The sequence below is a fragment of the Hyaena hyaena genome, unplaced genomic scaffold (assembly GCF_003009895.1).
Source record: "Hyaena hyaena isolate Hyena2069 unplaced genomic scaffold, ASM300989v1 scaffold_96, whole genome shotgun sequence".
NCBI classification, from domain to species: domain Eukaryota; kingdom Metazoa; phylum Chordata; class Mammalia; order Carnivora; family Hyaenidae; genus Hyaena; species Hyaena hyaena.
This window is the reverse complement of record NW_024080729.1, coordinates 404,015-422,503: the sequence shown is the minus strand read 5'-3', so window position 1 is coordinate 422,503 and position 18,489 is coordinate 404,015. Positions and strand designations below refer to the sequence as shown.

Genomic DNA, 18,489 nt, shown 5'->3' with positions numbered 1-18,489 from the left:
TTTCCCTTCCTCTCCAGCTGCTGGACCAGGAACTCAAACATGAATTATTGGCTCATTATCCGGCTCCCCATTCTCTTTGCTATTGGGGTGAGTGGTGGTGTGGGGGCAGGAGTGGCCTTTCTGGCAGGCCCGTTGTTGCTGGGGGAAGGCCTGGAGTCGGGGTGTTTTGAGAGGGCCTCCAGCCACCCTCTTCCATCTGCCCTGCAGGTGAACTTCCTCATCTTTGTCCGGGTCATCTGCATTGTGGTGTCCAAACTGAAAGCCAATCTCATGTGCAAGACGGACATCAAGTGCAGGTGATGTACCTGAGCTGGCTTTCATAGGCACCCATGGCCCTTGCTTCCAGAACAGAGATCCTGGGGCTCTGAGCTTGGAACCCTGCATGACCTTCTTCTCCCACCTGGCCCAGCCCAGGATCCCATGCCTTGCCCTTAGCCCTGGACCTGGGCAGCTTGTAGGTGTCTTGACCTCTGCTTCCTCCCCACTAGGCAGTCCATCCCAGCATATTTTGGGTGGGAGAGTATCTGTCACTCAGGTGTGGGGTTGGGGCATAGAAAGGGGAGAAGCAACCATGGGAGAGTTCCAGAACTATGTCTTCACCCCACCCCCAGACTTGCCAAGTCCACACTGACGCTCATCCCCCTGCTGGGGACCCACGAAGTCGTCTTTGCCTTTGTGATGGATGAACATGCCCGGGGGACACTGCGCTTCATCAAGCTGTTCACAGAGCTCTCCTTCACCTCCTTCCAGGTGACCTCATGGCTGGGGGGCCTCACTTGCCAAGTGTCAGAGTGGGAGGGGGCAGAGACCAGCCTGCACCATGCAGATGGGCGCCCTGCAGCCTGGGGGGAAAGTGGACCATACCCAGAGTGCTATGGTTGGAGTAGAGCCAGGGCTAGACTGGGTGTCCAGTACCCATCTTCTCTATAAGCACATGGGACAAGAAGCCTTCCCAGATGTAACCATGGGTATCCAGGCTGGCATCACAACTGCCGTCTACCAGGCTGTTTGTTACCAGGCACCAGGGGCTTTGCACAGTGTGCATTTAATCCTCAGAGCATCCCAGGAGATGGGCAGGATCATCTGGTTTTACCAAGGAGGAAACTGATGCTCAGAGATGTTAAAACAGGATTTTCCAGGTCATGTAGTTTCCAAAGCCAGGAACTCAACCTCTCAATGGATGACAGTGAGGGTGTATGAATGTCACTGCAGGGTTGGGGGGGGGGCAGTGTAGATAAATGAGAACCTGGTCTCAACCCCTCCAGAGGCTTATGGGAGGGTCATAAGCATGTAAGCCCATGCATGTGTCCTTACACGTATGTGCACACACATTTAGATCACAGTTTGGGAACGCTCAGTCTGCTGAGTGAACATGGAGCCATGGCAGGAGAAAATGGCCCCCGATCAGAGGTGGCGTACTTTCTTGGGTCAGACCTCCTCAAGGAGAGAGTGGCTGAAGAGCCTCTCAGTATCTGAGCAAAGGGGCTTTTGTTCCTCTGACAAGAAGAGGAGAAGGAACCCACCACTCCAGCTCCGGGTCTGCTGGGCTGCCTGGTCTGAGAGGTGGATATTGGGGCTGGGGCCCCAAGGAGCTTCAGAGGTTACCTACAGGGTGCCCCCCTCCCGCTTCCTGTCTGCTAACATGACTCTTATTTCCAGGGGCTGATGGTGGCCATCTTGTACTGCTTTGTCAACAATGAGGTAAGGCCGAAGAAGGGGTGTGGGGACCCTGTGGGCTGCCACTGTTGGCTGTTCTGAAGTTGTCAGTGGTGACTCCCATCAATCTTTTCATCTGAAACCCCCTACCCATCCCACTGGGCACTAGAGCTGAGGAGGTGTCTTGTCCGTGTATGGTTTTCTATGCATGGGTCTCTCTCTCTCTCACTGTCTCACACACACACACACACAGACACACACAAAATCACTCACATACATACACTTGTGCAGGCATACCCTAATGCATATGAACTTGAGGAAGAACCAGCCTTGTGTTAAGGGGATCCTAAGTGAACAGGCGGTAGTGACCATCACAAGTTGATTCAACAACAGACATGCCCAAGTCACATCCTTAGGGTTTTAATATTCACTATCTTATTGAATCGTCATTGCTTCCACCCTCCCCCCGCCCAAAATCCCGCTAATCCCTATGGTCTTAACATTCCCATGTTTCACACATGAGGTCATTGAAGATCAGAGAGAGTAGGAGACATGCCCCAGGTTTGGCCTGAGGAGAGCAGAGCTGGGAGTCAAATGCATCCTAACAGAAAGAGGAAAGCACCCACTCTGTGTGTGCAGGCGAGAGCCCTAACCCGCCAATGGCCAAAGGGTGTGTGTTTCCAGTGGCTTTCAGGCTGTAGGGGTGGAGGAAGGGGGCTGTTGCTGACTCCCACGCCCTCTCTTACAGAGCCTTCCAGACCATAGAGCCTTCCAGACCATAGCCCTCCCCTCTCTGAGACAGTCAGCTCCCAGGCAGAAGAGATGTCTGTGCCTCTGGTGCCTGGGGAAGGCCCCTTCGGCCCAGGCACTCAGCTTTGTGCTGGAGCAGAGCAGGAGCAAGCCCAACATCAAACTGGGTGTCACAAATGCCACAGCACTGCCCCCCATTCCTCCATAGGGGAACAAATAATAGTACCGGATGTGACACCATAGGGAAGTATCCACAAGAGGATTAATCCTAACAAGGAAGAGAAGGTAGGAAAACCCCCACCCCAGAATCTGGGGGCACACTGAGGACTGTTGACTCCATTCAGGCCCAGGTGAGGGTTTGTATCAATGAGGCTGCGGCTCAATGACCCATGAACACTGCTCCTCAAAGGCCCTGGTGCCCTTTGTGTGGCTTCTGTCACTGAGTCTGGTGTCCCCGAGTTCAGAGAGCTTAAGAGTCTGCATTAAGACATTAGCTTTCCTTGTGCTGTGGGTGTGGGGGCCACAGGGGTGGCCATGGAGGGGGACCTTGGTATTTCAGGATGCTGTGAGATAACTCAAAGAGCAGGAAAGATGCAGGACATGGGGCTTTGGCATCCCGCCTCTGCTCCCACCCAGGACCCATCACTTAATGAGCTGTGTGACTTTGGGCAAGTCACAGGCCCACTTGAAACCTGTTTCCTCTTCTGCAAAATGGCGATAGTGATGCTTAGAGCATGTGAAGCTCCTAATGGGAGGAAAACACTTCCTGAATGTTTACTTTGTATAAGGTGCCCACATGTTTTATTAAAGTCAGTTCTGTATAGCAGGTGTTTTCCTCATTTTACAGATGAGAAAACTAAGGCTCAGCAAAATGAAATGAAGAGCCCAGTTCAACGGCTAGAAGACAGTACAGCTGGGGAGCTGGGAAAGGTCTCCACTAACGCAAGGGCTGGGAAAGGGAGGCTGGGAAGGAGCCTGGCAGTAGCCCATAAATGCCTTCTGGCTGTTCCTATGGGTCAGTCTCAAAGGGCTGGCCAGGCTCCGTGTGGGGCCGGCCAGGGAAGGAGAGGAGGCCGTTGTAGAGAACACTCAGGGGCGCCTTGTCCTACAAGCCCTTGATCCACGGGGACTGGGGGGCAGAGGAGGGTGGAGGACAGCAGGCTGTTCTGGCCTTGGTTCTTCCCCACATCTGAGCCCTCACAAAGAACTTCCTAAAAACCTGAAGAAAATGCTGATATGAAGAACACAGCTATGCGGGGTGGCATTCCTTTCAGGAATGGTTCTCAGCCAGAGGGGTGATACGCTCCCTGGCCCTATGCTCTGCTGCTTCATGTCCAAGGGACGGGGCAGGGTGGCAGGTGTCCCTGCGCAGGCTAGAGAGAGTGAGGCCCCCCTCCCCTTCTCATCTTCTCGGTCTCCCATGGTTCCCACTTCCCACTTCTCCCTCCTCTTCCCCAAAGCCATGCTGACAACACATGCTTGCCCCCAACACACACACCTGCAAGGCTTCCCCACCATTTCTGCGGAGAGTCTCCCAGCCCTTGGCTGAGTCTCCTCCTGACTCCATTCCTCAAAGCCCATCACTCATCACCTCCCCACTTCGTCTGCGCCCACGGCTGGCCCAGAGGGAGGGGTGGGCACATATCCCACTCGGCCCCTTGGCAACTAGCAACCCCTGAATCACCAGATCCCCAGCTGGCCTCTCCCCTCGGGCTCTCCTGGGCTTATGCTATGGGGTCCGGGTCACTTGCTGGGACACTTGCCTTGTTTAAGGGCTCCACCCTGTTCTTCAGAGATACCTCCTGCCCTGGCTCCTCCAGGCACAAGAATGACACATCATCATCACTGGGCCATAAAAACACACCTGGCTCCTGGGCTGAGACCTCTGTCCACAAAAGCTGCTCTCCAGACCCCAGGTTGCCATGGCAATGCCAGGTATTTGTGACCCGAAGAGAAAAGATGGCCTGGACATCGGTCCTCCATCAGCTTCCAGAAGAGTGGGCTCAGGGGAGGAGAGGCCTGGGAAGAGGGGTGGTTTGCCATGGTTTGTGTCCTCTCGCCATGGCTTGGGAGCCTGAATGTTGTCCCTGGATTACCATTATGCGACATGGGGCAGTCACTTTGCCTCTCCCTGCCAGTGTAAACAGAAGTGAATGAGCTGAATGCATTCATCCCAAATTTCAGAACCTGGGCCCTGGCCAGGAGGATCTCAGAGGCAGGAGTGAGGCTAAACTTCATGTGTGAGGAAGTGCACTGCTCTAAGTGCTGGGAGGGGAGTCTGAGATTCACGTCCTCATCTCTGTTGTTTCATTGTAGTAACTTGGTAGCAGAAGGAGCTCCATGTCAGATGCTCAGTCAGTCACTCGCTCTTTCCTTCAGTGCATTTACAAAGCACGCACAGAGGACCTGCTGTGTGCTGGGCACTGTCCTAGGGTCCAGGGGACTCAGGTGAGGAAGGGGTGGCCCTGGCCCTTGCGATGTTCCCAGCTGAGCTGGGGGAGGAGACACGCACGCCAGGGACCAGCATGGCCTAGAGCGTCCTGGAAGCCAGGAGGCCAGTGCGTAGGAAACCAACCTAGAGGTCAGTCCAGACCTAGGTGTGGACCCTGGCTGAGACTGAGGGAAACAATTAAATGTTCTGCACCTCAGTTTCTTCACCTTGAAGCAGGCAATAATAACAGGAGCTATTTCACAGGGTGGCTGAGAATCTTAACTAAAATCAATGGAAAGTGCTTGGCATGTAGTAAGTGCCCAAGAAATGATGGTGCTTTTTATTCTTTAAGTTTATTTATTTTGAGAGAGAGAGGGAGTGCAAGCAAGGGAGGGGCAGAGAGAGAGAGAGAGAGAGAGAGAGAGAGAGAGAGAATCTCAAGCAGGCTCCGTGTGGAGCCCCAATTGGGGCTCAAACTCACGACTGAACCATGAGATCATGACCTGAGCCAAAGCCAAGAGTCAGATGCTTAAGTGACTGAGCCACCCAGGTGCCACTAAATGGTGGCTTTTAATGACAGTTGTCATTATGGGGGCGATAGCAGAGGCTCAGGAAAAGTGCTGAGGGTGACAGAGGCAGAAAGGGCACCATGTGTCAGCACTCTTAGAAGCCCCAGTCCCACCCCATTCCCTGCTACTGTCCTTGAAACTGCTTCAGTCCCTGAAGTGGCTTCCCACAGATGTGCCTCTGTTCACCATCCCTCTCCCCACTCTCCCCAGTGAAGGGCTGTGAGACAAGATTGGTGTCTGTGCTCCTTCACAAGCAGAGGCCCGGTCAGCCTGGGGTGTCCCCAACCCACCTGTCAGCACAGTCTCCACAATGGCTCAGCCAGGCAGCCATCTGGCACACAGCAGGGTGGTCATAGGTGGTGTCTGCTCTGCCCCCTCCTGCACCCAAGCCTGGACCCCGTGACACTGCCCAGGATACCAGGCCCATCCTGGCAGGCCAGCTCAGGCTATCTTGGCTCCGCTTTGCTCTGAAGTCCAATTCTTCCCCTCCTCATCTCCCTCCCGTCTCCGGTCTCCCGCATTTCTCTCGCTCTCGTTCTCTTCCGCTAAATGATACTGTGATGGATTGTGAAAGGTACTGAGCTGAGTCATGGAGTTTAGAGATGGAGGAGACCAATTAGATCATCAAGCTCATCTCTCTCCCGAGGAAAGGCGGAAAATAGGAGACAACAATAAACAATTTTATTGGGATATTAATTTAGGTGCCCGAAGGCCTTGACTTGTGTCTCTTAATATAACGCAGTGGATTTTTTTCCTTTCCCTGCTAATGTAATAATGGGGCCATTTTGTGGGCAGTTGGTTTGCATGATGACTTTTGTTTCCCTTCTTTTCCCACGGAAGGTCCAGATGGAGTTTCGGAGGAGCTGGGACCGCTGGCGGCTCAAGCACTTGCACATCCAGAGGGACAGCAGCATGAAGCCCCTCAAGTGTCCCACCAGCAGCCTAAGCAGCGGGGGCACGGTGGGCAGCAGTGTGTACGCAGCCACCTGCCAGGCCTCCTGCAGCTAAGCCCCCAGCCCCTGCCCTCCCTGCGGTCTCGTTGCTGACTGGGTGGCCATCCTGGGGTGGGGAGAGACCCTGCCAGGCTGGAGAAGGGAGGGACACACGCACACATGCATCCCTGCTTTCCCTTCCCAAACCCATCAGGCAAGCAATGGGCAGTGCCTCCTGGGACCCGTGGCCACATTTCCTCTGTGGAGAAACAGCCTACTAATTTGATCACTGTGGCAGGAGAGAAAAAAATGTTGCTAAAATGAGGAGGATTTCTTCCCGCTAAGCCACTAGGCCCCTGGGGTTCCCCAAGACAGAGCAGCAAATCAGCCCCATACTTGCACTCAAGGTCAATGGCTTATTAGTGGGATCGGGCTTGCAAGAGGGGGTGGTTCTGAAAAAGGCTCATATAACCTCAGCCAAACAGAGCTTAGGTAATGTGAGTCAAGTCTGCAGGCCCCCAGTTAGCTCACCCCCACCCCCTCCCCACCACTGCCTCCTCAATAAGGGACACTGTTCACATCCCTGCATTGCTTATTCACCTTGCTCCCTCATCTCACCATCTCGCCTTTGGGGACCTTTGTTTGGGCCACCACAAGCAGCTGTTTCTAGAAGTGTTGAGAATGAACACTGAGAAGGTGCCTAATGGTTTCCTTTGCTGGTGCCCACTTCTCCCGTGGGTATTTGACCTGCTTTGGTGGCTGCTCCCACTATGGCTAGGGAGCCAGGGCAAGCCCACTGCTGAGGAGCCTAGCCCTCGGCATGAACTCTGAATTCTATCTAGAGATACTCCAGAATCCTCTGGGGTTCAACTAGGGAACTTTAGGACTGTTTGCACTGGGCGGGAACAAGGTACCTACAACCGTCAGGAACCCAGAAGTCTGAGAGCTTTACTTCCACCTCTCCATGGAAATGCTTTTTGTTTGGCACCATATTATGTATCTTGCATGGGAGTTTGGGGGGTGCCTTCTAACTTTAAGAGAAGTGACCAAAAAGAGACTTCTGGGGAAACTACCCATTGCCACTGTTACCATGGAGGCAGTCTTCCCCTATCCTTGGTTTCTTTCCCTTGAAATTTTCCCACTTGGGAGCTTGTATATACTTAACGCATTTTTCTTTACTGCTGTGAATAGTCTGCATGTGCAAATGTGCAATTCTGACTTCCCCTACCTGATGGAAAAAAGAACTAAATCATTGTGATTGTGATGTTGTTTGGGGGAGTTGGGTAGTAATTGTTTTGATTCATCCAGATGTTGAGCTAATCAATGTTTTCCCTGCCTCTAGTTTCATCCCATAAATAATGACCAGCAGACAGGCTAGACAGGGGAAACCTATCAGTCCTTCCCCAACCATGATGAGAGGGTAGACATGTAGCAGCACCACAGAGACCAGGACAAAAGGGAAACAGCCATCTGATGGAGGCTGGCAATTGAGTTTGTGGATGCAAAGGAAGTTTCCAGAGCAGGAGAGAACTTAGGAGTCCCGACCGCCTGGGAAGGCAGAGAAAGAAGCTTTGGATGAATTCCTTTATGAGTCCATTTCTCCCTTCTTCTCCTTTTTAATTGGTGGGGGACCCTCCCCAAAGCCTTGCACCAGACACATTTTCCTGTGTCTCTCAGAGAGCCATGTGATGTACGGGGAAAATAATAATGGGACATAAAACACATCAAGCAGAAAATTTCTTATACTTCAGCTTCAGTGAAGTGTTGTGTCTATGTTAATAGGGAAGCTGAACCTCAGGCTAAAGATGAATTGTGCAGACTGGCTCCTGGAGAAAATGTAGAGAGGTGGGGGACAGGGGCACCCCTGCTTCCCCAGAATAAGGGAAGATTTTCCAACAGGCACCACTCCTTGGCTTTGTCTTTGGAGTGGGGAGAGGGGAGGTAAGTGCTGGTGAGTTGATGTGGGGTAAGGCTCTGGAGCAGGTGTTTCAGTTCTGGATAAACTGGAAGATTTTGAGAATCATTAATACACTGCACAACAAAAAAGAAAGAGCCAGATTGATATAACCTAAGAGAAACAAATTGTTAAGGGGCAGAATTGTAGGGAGGAAGTGTTTAGTTAGGTACCAGAGAAGCTCAGATAGTTTGGTTTAAACTGTAAGTAGAGTTCTTTTCCCAACTGGTACTGGTGATTCCTGATTTCAGAAGGCTCCTCAAAGCCCATGCTCCAAGCCTTGTAACACTGAGGAGCTGTTTTCTTCATAGATACATATTAGATTCTGAAGAACTATCTTCTTTGCTCCAAGACTCACACTATTAATATTAATTTGATTGGTAGTGAATTCCCTCTAAACTATTCTCTAGCTCTCCTAAAGTAAATATAACTCTAATAGATCTGGGAACTAACATGCAATGAACTCCCAAATTCCACCAGCTGTTTACATGTGTGTTGTCATAAGTGTGGAGCTTTGGTCTGCACACTCTTATCTGCCTCTGTCCTGGGGGTACTATTGCTGACTGGCAGTGGGAGGAGGGGGGTGATGTATGTATCAGCTGTGCAGCCAGTAAAGTCTGAGGACTTTGGTGACTAGAGACTGGGTTCAGCACTCTGGCCAGCTCCACATCTTAGGAGCTGACATCATGACAACTCATCTTCACTTTGTCAACCTTTAGAACAGCTAAATCCAGAACTGAAGCCACTTACATTGCAAAGTTGCCTTCAAGATGACTTTCCAGATTGCCCACACAATTTTCAATTGCCTCAGTGCAATTCCGACTGAAGCCCACACCAGCGGAGCTCTTGAAGACTCAGAGCAGGGAAAGACCCTGGGGATCTTCCCCTATCCTGACCCAGAGAAGTGAGGAGGGACACTTGCAGAGATGACTTACTAGATGGTCCTAGGCTGGGCCTCCAAGTCCAATGAGATCTCTGGGAGGGATAAGCAAGAAATACAAAAGAGCCATTCAAGATACCCTTAGTAAAAGCTGGCGATATTTATCTGGAGTGTTTGTTAAAAAAGAACTACAGCAGCAAAGGTAGACAAATCAGCTACTGAAGATGCCATCTCCTCAGGGACTTATCCTGCTGAGAGGAGGGGAAGGCTGTGCTTTACTATCTCTCCTGTAGTACCTCATTCATCCTTGTCCTAAAATTAAGAAATTGAAATGCATCAGAGCACACAATCCATAGAAACAGCAAGCGAGCCATTTTGAATAGTGAATCCAGTGCCCTTTTAATGGGTTGGCTTAATGGTTTCCTGATGCACCTGTGCTTATTTGACAAGTTGCTCTGCTGGCCACACAGAGTGAACTGAAAGAACTGGAAAAAGGTCCTGAGGCTCCCTCTTTGGCTCTCTTGTCTCCCTGAGGTTGGAGAAGACTAGCAAGCTGGGCAGCGTTAGCCTAGCGAAGATGGCATGGCCACCACCAAGGGCAAATAGAGTCAGTTCACATTTATACCCCAAAAGGCTCAATCTCATCAGTGTGGACCATGTTTCAGCAGCTCCTGTCTCCATCCATAAGGAATGAACACTGCGTGCGTGTGTGTGTGTGTGTGTGTGTGTCCTGTGCACGGCAGCATAAAGTTAGGAGATGATGAATCCAGAATCATCCCACCCACTGTGAAGGTCATGGGACCGCACAGACCAGGGCGAAGATGGGCGGGGGCCTGAGCTGTAGATGCTTGCTCTCCATGCGCAGACAGGGTTCCCATTATGGCTAATGCCTGCGACGTGCTCAGGGAAGGTAAAATATATTCCAAAGGTTTATTTTCCCTCCACTGAATTGATTCTAATCTACGGTGCTGACCCTGCTTTTGGCTCCTACGAAGAGTCAAACTATAAAAACTTGCTCAAATGAAATATGCCTGCTGCCTCTGCTAAGACGGCTATGTGAATGACATGCTAAGTATTCAACAGAAACCAAATGAGTTTCAACTCAAACTTCTTTTCCTTTTTGTTGCTGGAGATTTTGGGGGAGAAAGAAAATGTGGGAAACTTCCCCAGACAACACTGTCATACCCCTACAGTGTTAGCAGCTGGCTGAAGCCAGCTCTGGCCACGCCTGGAGGACTCTATCAGGAAGTGTTGTTAAGCAGTATAATTCAAACACTTAATGCCACAGTGTGTCTACAGTATCTATAATTACTTCTGCTCTGTCAATGGATACAGATTGGCAGGAAGCAGATAAGCATAATTGTTTTCCCATTAATGACCCAAATCTCTTAGACTTCACCTACACTTGAATCTATCAGAGGGGAGAGTTTTCTCTTTTCCCTCTGGCCATTTTAGCAAGTTTCTCAGGACCATATCCAGTGGTGTCTTTTCTCTCTGACGCACCCAAGCTCCTCCCCATCCCCACACTTCTCCACCACCCCCACCATCCCCGTAATGAACTTCCCCACACTCCTCCCCCAACTAGCTATGCTAGCAATGCTGTTCTCTCAGCTATGACCAATTTGGGAGTGCAGCTGAGAGTGAGGTGCTGCCAGGACTGAAATGATGCACCGCATTCCATACTCTGGCACAGTGAGGAGCATTGCAGCCAGTGGCTTGGATCCTAACTTACACTGGGGCTCTGCAACCTTTCTGATGGGGCCTGTCAAAACTATCAGTAATTAGTCAACCCAGACAATGGAGCATGACTAATTGCTGCTGTGTCAAACAATCCGGGGGAAGGAAAACATATAAATGAGAATGTTTGGATGTGGTGAACAAAAACTCCCAGCAAAGTTTGGAACATATAACAGTTAGGGTCTTGGTTTCCTTGCAGGGGAGCAAGATTCACCCAAGACCCATAGGGCTGGACCTTGCCAAATGGTTCGCACTTCACTTCCAAATCTGCAATTTAAAGCTCCTCCCACTAAAAGTGATCACATCCTCAAAGCAGAAAATCCTCCACATCTTGGTTTTGGAGGGGATTCGATGCAGAGCTTTAAATGCGACAAAAGAGAGGGGCGCCTGGCTCTCAGGAGGGACAAAGCTGGTTTCGGTCTTCAGTGCTCTTGGGGGATGTTTGCTCTTCATGAATGTTTAAACAAGATAATTTTCATGCAACTTCTCTAGTGTATAAATTCATATAAAATACACTCTACATCTATAGGTAGCAAATGCGTACGGTGTTATAATTCCCTGCACAGATGTGAAGTGGATTCAGGCTCTTCCCTAATTTGCCTTGTAAACGTCAAATAAGGGCCTATCGTCACTGTGTCTGTCTTGCTCTTCCTTTGGGAGAGGAGGTTTTCTGCAGTGTCAACCCAGGTGACTCATGGTGCAGTGGGAAAACACAAAAGATGCCGTTTCCAGCCCAAGAAAAAAAACCTTGCTCATTACTCATGTCATGATTTTCATCTTCAAAGCACTTATCAAGTACTAATTTACCCATCACAGCCCTTATACAGGGACTGCACTGCCATTTAATTAGAGAAGTTGGGTGGTCGAGTGGCTTAAACAATGACTGATGGCCAAATGGACGCGTATTCTAATTCCACTCATTCATTTGATCTCCTCTGTCTAAATGAACTCAGTCCATTAAATCCATTTTTTTTAATGTCATAAAAGCACAAGGCTTGTTTGCAAAGCAGCCACAGAATTTGAATGGAAGTGCTGTTTAGAGATTCATCTTCAGAAAAATGAACTTCTCTCCAGTTTAAATAATCACTGGCTCTCTGAGCTTGCAGCCAACTCTTCTAGAAGAGCAAAGGAATTGCAGATTCGCCCCCAGTTCTGCCGTTTCAGCTACCCCTGTTTGAAGATCAATGTGCTCATCAGAAGGTTTCCTTAAACACATCTCTTTCTGAGACAAGCTTTGGGGATTGTCTCCTTCAAACCTAATAATAATTCTTACTCTGAGAGCAAACGATATGTTGTTTCTCCTCATATCTGCAGACAGAATATCCGCATTTGGCTTGTCTGCACCAATCTTGCTTTTGACTTACTTCACTCTCCTGTGATATTTTCAGCTTTCTATGTCTGTACTCCACCACTCAGCCACAGAAGGAAGACGGAGCTCAGAGCTTTCTCTTCCTTCCCCATCCCAAAGAAGACACCTGCCCAAAGCATTAATGACCACCACATCTGTAGGTAAGCCAGACAGATACAACCTCAGGAAAAGAGGGTGTGCTTTGGCATAACAGGTCTTAACCTCAGCCTGAACAAGGGGTAAGGGCAGCTTCCCTGCTCTCCTGGAGAAAATAAATGAGAATTTTTGGCCTCCAGACTCACTGTGTTCACATAATATAGAGCCACATTCCAGGGGCTGATGCCCCACAGATGGGGATAACTGAGTTCCAAATAGCATTTGTGAAGACTCTCACTCAAATGCCTTGTATAGAAGCATTCCAAGGGTTTGGCCCCCATCACCAGATCTCCTCTCACTATCCCCTCAAAAACATATGCCTTAAGTATGTACAGTTCAGTGTCGTTCTATCCCTCCCTCCCTTTTCTCCCTCTCTGTCTCTCTCTGTCCCTCTCTCTTTCTCGCCCACTTACATATACACACACAATAAAGAGAATACAGAAAACAATGGGGTCTCCCTCACCAGAACTAGTGGGGAGAAAACCCCAGCAGTGCAAACTAGAATAGAAAACAATGTAGGGAAAACATTGGAGAACATGGAAAAACACACCCAATACTGGAACAAGGAAGAAGTAGAAATCGAGTGTCTCCAAAGGTGGGAAGCGTAGGTGGGAAAGATGATGAGGCCCAAAAAAAAAAAAGGAAAATAAAAAAAAAAAAAAAAAAAGACTGTTTAAATGTGGGAAAGAGCTGTAGTAAAAGACACAAGGAAATTGTGGAGGTAGAAAAAAGAATGGGAATTACCAGAGTTGCCTGGTCAGTTGGTTAAGCATCTGACTCTTGAATTTAGCTCAGGTCATGATCTCACGGTTCATGAGGTCAAGCCCCATGTTGGGTTCTGCGCTGACAACGGGGAGCCTGCTTGGGTTTCTCTCACTCCCTCTATCTCTGCCCCTCCCCTGCTCATGCTCTCTCCCTTTCCCTCCCTCTCTCTCAAAATAAATAAATAATAATAAATAAAATAATGGAAATCACCAGTGGGAAGCTATAAGGAGTCGAGTTAGGAGCCCCATCTCCATCCAGTATTATTAACTCCTTCTTCCATAAATCGGAGCTCTTTCCCTGAAGAGTTTTCTAATCCTAAACCTTGATAGATTCTTTTCTTTGGTTCTAGGGCTCATTTTAACTAACGTAATTATTTTAGAAAGAAAAAGATCACAGCCTAGAGTAATTCCAACAAAATTTTTTTTTCTCCCACTGATACAGGGCACCAGTGGTAGAATGAATTACTGTGGCTCCTTCTCATGTCAGACCAACAGGCCTCAGGATTTATCTGTGTTGCAACCTCCAAGAATAAAATCAATAGCTGAGAATTACAAACCCTGAGCAGTCCCATGCCAGGAGATGGCCTGCTCCGGGGCAGAAGCAGGCAGGTGTCCCCTAAAAGGGATTTGCAAGCAACTTTTTTTTTTTTAACTTTCCATATCTCTAGGGTGAAAGAGCAAGGACTTGAATTAATATATAGTGTTTATAATAAGACTTTCCAGTTCCATATGACCTAAGGTTAGAATTAGAAACACAGCTCAGGACTTGGGTACCTTAACTACCCACATTCAACAGCTACAACAAAAAAAGGCCATAGTTACTTCACCTTTTAGATCCAATCTTCAACAATCTAGAACCATTTATGTACATTTCTGGTGGTACATTTTACCACCAAATATTGTGCCCTCTAGGAAGCTTCAGAACTTTAAGAATGCTAGGAAATTAAATTTACAGTTTTCTTGAATCTCACTGGTATCTATCAAATAGATGCCACTTTGCAATAAAACCACCATCAAGTTCTTTCATCTTTCAGGTTCTCGTGTGGGAAATGGAGACCAAGAGAACCAAAATGAGGGAGAAACACACAAAAGGAAAGATATTTTACTCTGATTAAGCTACGACCAATGTCCTTCCAACAGCATCCTTTCCAAAGGTACAGTAAAAAAATCAGATGAAAAGATATCTCATATAAAAGAAATCAGGTTACATTACAAATTATACCGTGTTGGACTATTCTTAGCCATCAAGAAAAACATCCATAACACCACACTTTATGTAAGGTATTTACAAAAGCACCTTCTTTCAGGAAATGGTAAAGATCATGAAGCCTGCCAACCAAAGCATGATGGGGCCACAAGTCCAGAAAAGATGCCACATCTATGCGGTCTTGGCATCAACTGCAATCATGTTTTCTCATGTTCTCCTAAACTCTGCCTGCTTCTCAGATACAGCCCTTCTTCTAGTAGGAGGCAAACTTTGCCTCTGTTTCCCTCACTGGATTAAGTCATGGTGTCACTTGTCACATAAGAAACGACAATCACTCTTGAGACATTCTGTATCTGTGGTGCAGAGTCCCTGAGGGTAGGCCATCATCTGAAACCTAGCAGTGCCCCCCAAATTGGAGTCATCTTCTTAACGGCATGTGGGGCTCTTGCGCCCTCTGCACAGCAGCCCACATGAAGAGACTTTCTTCAGTTGTACTCAAAATGGTGCACTGATACAGATTTCCAAACCCTGCAGCAAGATCATGGACATCCCATGTAGACTTTTTTGAATCCAACCCCTCTCTCCTCCTTGGGGCTGGATCCTCCAAAGCTATCAAGTCCTAATGTGAATTTCCCATTTGATCATCCCTCCTTAGGAAATGTCCTCCCGCTTCCCCTACTCACCCTGCATTTACTAGCCTTTCATTAGGCACGAGGTTTCCCTTGCTTCTGGGAAATGTATGAATGTATAGGAAATTCTCTTTCCATAAATGGTTTGAAAATCACATAGAGGCACAGAACCTGGTATGACCCATTAGAAGAGCCAGAGTTGCCAAAGACATTATTTTTTCATTGATAAGATTTTAGAACAAAGCAATGCTTTCATAATCACCCTGTGCCATTTCTCCATATGATGTTTGGTACTGCTGAAGTCAGTCTAAATCTCAGGGGGAAAATCATTAGAAGGGGGATATGATTAAAACAAAGTCTGCAAAACAAATCTATTTCAGTAAACTGTAAATTAACTGCTAAATGTATAAAAATGTTCTGCCTATAAATGCATATGTTTTTTTCTAGAAATTATCAAAATATGATCAATATTATTAGTAAAGCAATGAAATGCAGTATTTCCCATAGGAGAGAGGTACAAAAAGGACATGGAGATAGGGAGGAGAGGTTCTATCTTGTGCTGGGGGGAGAGGAACAGGGAAGGTCTTTCAGATGATGTGACAGCAGAAAGACCTGACTGGAGCAAGGGGGGGAAATCCCAGGATCATCTAGGGGAAGTGAGTTCTCAGCAAAGGGAACAGCTAGTGCAAGGACCCTAAAGCAAAAGCTTATTGTGTTCGAGGAGGGGGTCAGCAAGCTACAGCTCACTGCTTGGTTTTATAAACAAAGTTTTATGGGCATTCTCAGCTGCCCATGTATTGTCACATATGGCTGCGTTGGCTCTACAAAACCCAAGTTGAGTCGTCGTGACCGAGACAGTACGGCCAACAAGACTTTTCTGTCTGGCCCCGTACAGAGAAAGGTCAACCCATTTTTGCTAAACCCTTGTGTATGATGAACACAAAGGAAGTGAACATAACTGGGAGAGGCAAGGAGGGGCCAGATCACTTAGGGCCTTTTAGGATAAAACCAATAAATAACCAACCAATCACCAAATGAAAGACACGTCTCCAAGGGTTAGGAGTGCAGACATCACTTATAAGGCTTCTTTTTTCACCAGTTCACTCTAGTGTGCCCGCCTGAACTCTGCTTTGTTGAAGTTCCTCAGGTTCTCAGCTTTTTTTCCCACGTGACAGCAATGTGCACATCTCATAGGCTGCCATGAACACATCCCTGATAGGCCCAGACAAGTGAGCAGATGTATAACCTAAGGTAACCTTGCAGATGTATTAATAAAACTGCAAAATGAATATTCACAAATAATAATAATTTGCTATAAATTATTTGATACAAACCTAATATTTTAAATGTGTCATGAGGCACAATGAGAAGCACTGCTACAGACATGTTTTCTAACATTTTTTTTTCATTCAAGCAAAATTCCAGACACAAAATGTATTCAAAGATCTTGCTACACAAAGTATTGTCTGAAGACCTGTAGCATCAGCACCACCTTGGAGCTTACTTGAAATGCAGAATCTTGGGCCCTGGCCCAGACCTACAGAATCAGATACTTCATTTTAACAAAATTCCCAGAAGATGTGAATGGTCATTGTAGTTTGAGACCACCATTCTGATTGGCCTCTAATTACTCTTTTCTATGAGTTTGAAATATAGTTTTAAATTTCAAAGACGTTAGCCTATTTATACTATTCATACTAGTGAACACTAGCTACGACTTAATGTTTAATAATAGGGGATTGGCTAAATAGATGATATATTTATCTATGCAAAAATATTAGAGCCTGTCAAAATGAATATTGTCGAAGAAAGACATGAGAATTTATTCATAGCTTATCAGTAAGTGAAGAGAGTCAATTATAGGTAGGACTAAGACTAAAGCAAATGCATAAATTATGATTAAAGAACAGACTGTAGCTCTTATTAACCTAAATATAGTAATGGTATAGTTAATAAAATGAGGAAAAGAAAATGGATAGGAGGTGTAAAACAGTGTAGGTATATTGACTTCCTCATCTTTCATAGCCACAGGTAACTATGTAATTTAAGGCTAATAAATCAAGTAATAGGTTATAATTATATTTAAAAATGTAAAGTCAATTAACCAATCAATCAATAGAATTGACAACTGATGAGTGGAGAGAAGTAGGGAAAAGGTGGAAATACTAACTTCTTATATTTGTCTTTTATATGTATTAATAAATATTGCCTAAAAGTCCAAAGGGTTAAGTAATTAAAGTAAAAAAAAAAACAACTTTGGAACAGAAATAGAAGTTTTCCAAATTATCGAAAGAAACACACATACAAAGGGGAAAACATTGAAACAAAAACCAGAGATAAAATTACCAATATAAACCCAAAGCATAACATAAAATGTGGTGAGATAAACAAGGCTTCAATAAACATAAATGACTGAAACTCACCTATTAAAAGAAAAATATTCTCACAATGTATTATGAGATACATTTACTCTATTTACAATAGAGTAAAATTCAACTATTATCTATATACAAGCAACACACCTGATAAAAATGGCTCAGACTGAAAACCACAGTATGGACAGAGGCATACTTGGCAAATGCAAATAAAAAGCAAGCAGGGCAGTTGTTGGGATGAGGACTGGATGTTGTCCATAAGCAATGAACCACAGGAATCTACCCCCAAAACCAAGAGTTCACTGTACACACTGTATGTTAGCCAATTTGACAATAAATTATATTAAAAAATAATAAGAGACTATCATGAAAAAAAAAACAAGCATCCCAAACTGAATATCAGATAAGGATGAATTCAGGGCAAAAAGTAATAAACAGAGATGCCTTTTTATAATGATAAAAGGGACAATTTGTAATGAAGACCTAAAAATATGCTTTTATATATTCCAAAACCCGAAAATACCTAAAAAATGCTATAATCTCATGAAAATTGATTAAAAATATTAACAGAGTCTATTAGTACATTAAAAGAACAGTTCAGGGGCACCTAGGTGGCTTGGTCGGTTAAGCATCTGACTCTTGATTTCCGCTCAGGTCATGATCTTGTGGTTCGTGGGTTCCAGCCCCGCATCTGGCCCTGCCCTGATAGTGCGGAACGTATTTGGGATTTTCTCTCTCTCTCTCCTCCCTCTGCCCCTCCCATGCTTGCTTTCTCTCTCCAAAATAAAGAAACATTTTAAAAAATAAAAGTAAGTAAAAAAACAGTACATTGAAATAAAGGGTCATTTAGTCCAGGAATAAAAGGATGGTTTAATATATGTAAACATATAACTGATTACATTTATTGGTCAAAGAGAAAAGTCACAGAATCTCCACTACACTGAAAGAGATTTTGTTAAATGCGACATCCATTCTTAATTTAAGAAGGAAAAAAAAACCTTTTAATAACATAAATACAGATGAATAATTATTTCTCCACTTATCGCAGAGCCATCATGCTTAATGGGAAAATACTACAGCATGCTCATTAAGGTCAAGAAC

General features: G+C 46.4%; 1 protein-coding gene across 1 annotated transcript in view; it reads left to right on the top strand.

Moving 5' to 3' along the window:
- GLP1R (glucagon like peptide 1 receptor) overlaps nt 1–6,457 on the top strand; it is a 34,678-nt gene extending 28,221 nt beyond the window's left edge. Inside the window, exons 9-13 of the mRNA XM_039235303.1 lie at nt 18–87; nt 208–296; nt 612–750; nt 1,660–1,701; nt 6,247–6,457. Of these exons, the coding sequence (XP_039091234.1) occupies nt 18–87; nt 208–296; nt 612–750; nt 1,660–1,701; nt 6,247–6,414 (508 nt within the window). The 3' untranslated portion in view covers nt 6,415–6,457. The remainder of the gene's footprint in view (nt 1–17; nt 88–207; nt 297–611; nt 751–1,659; nt 1,702–6,246) is intronic.
- The last annotated feature ends 12,032 nt before the right edge of the window (nt 6,458–18,489 follow it).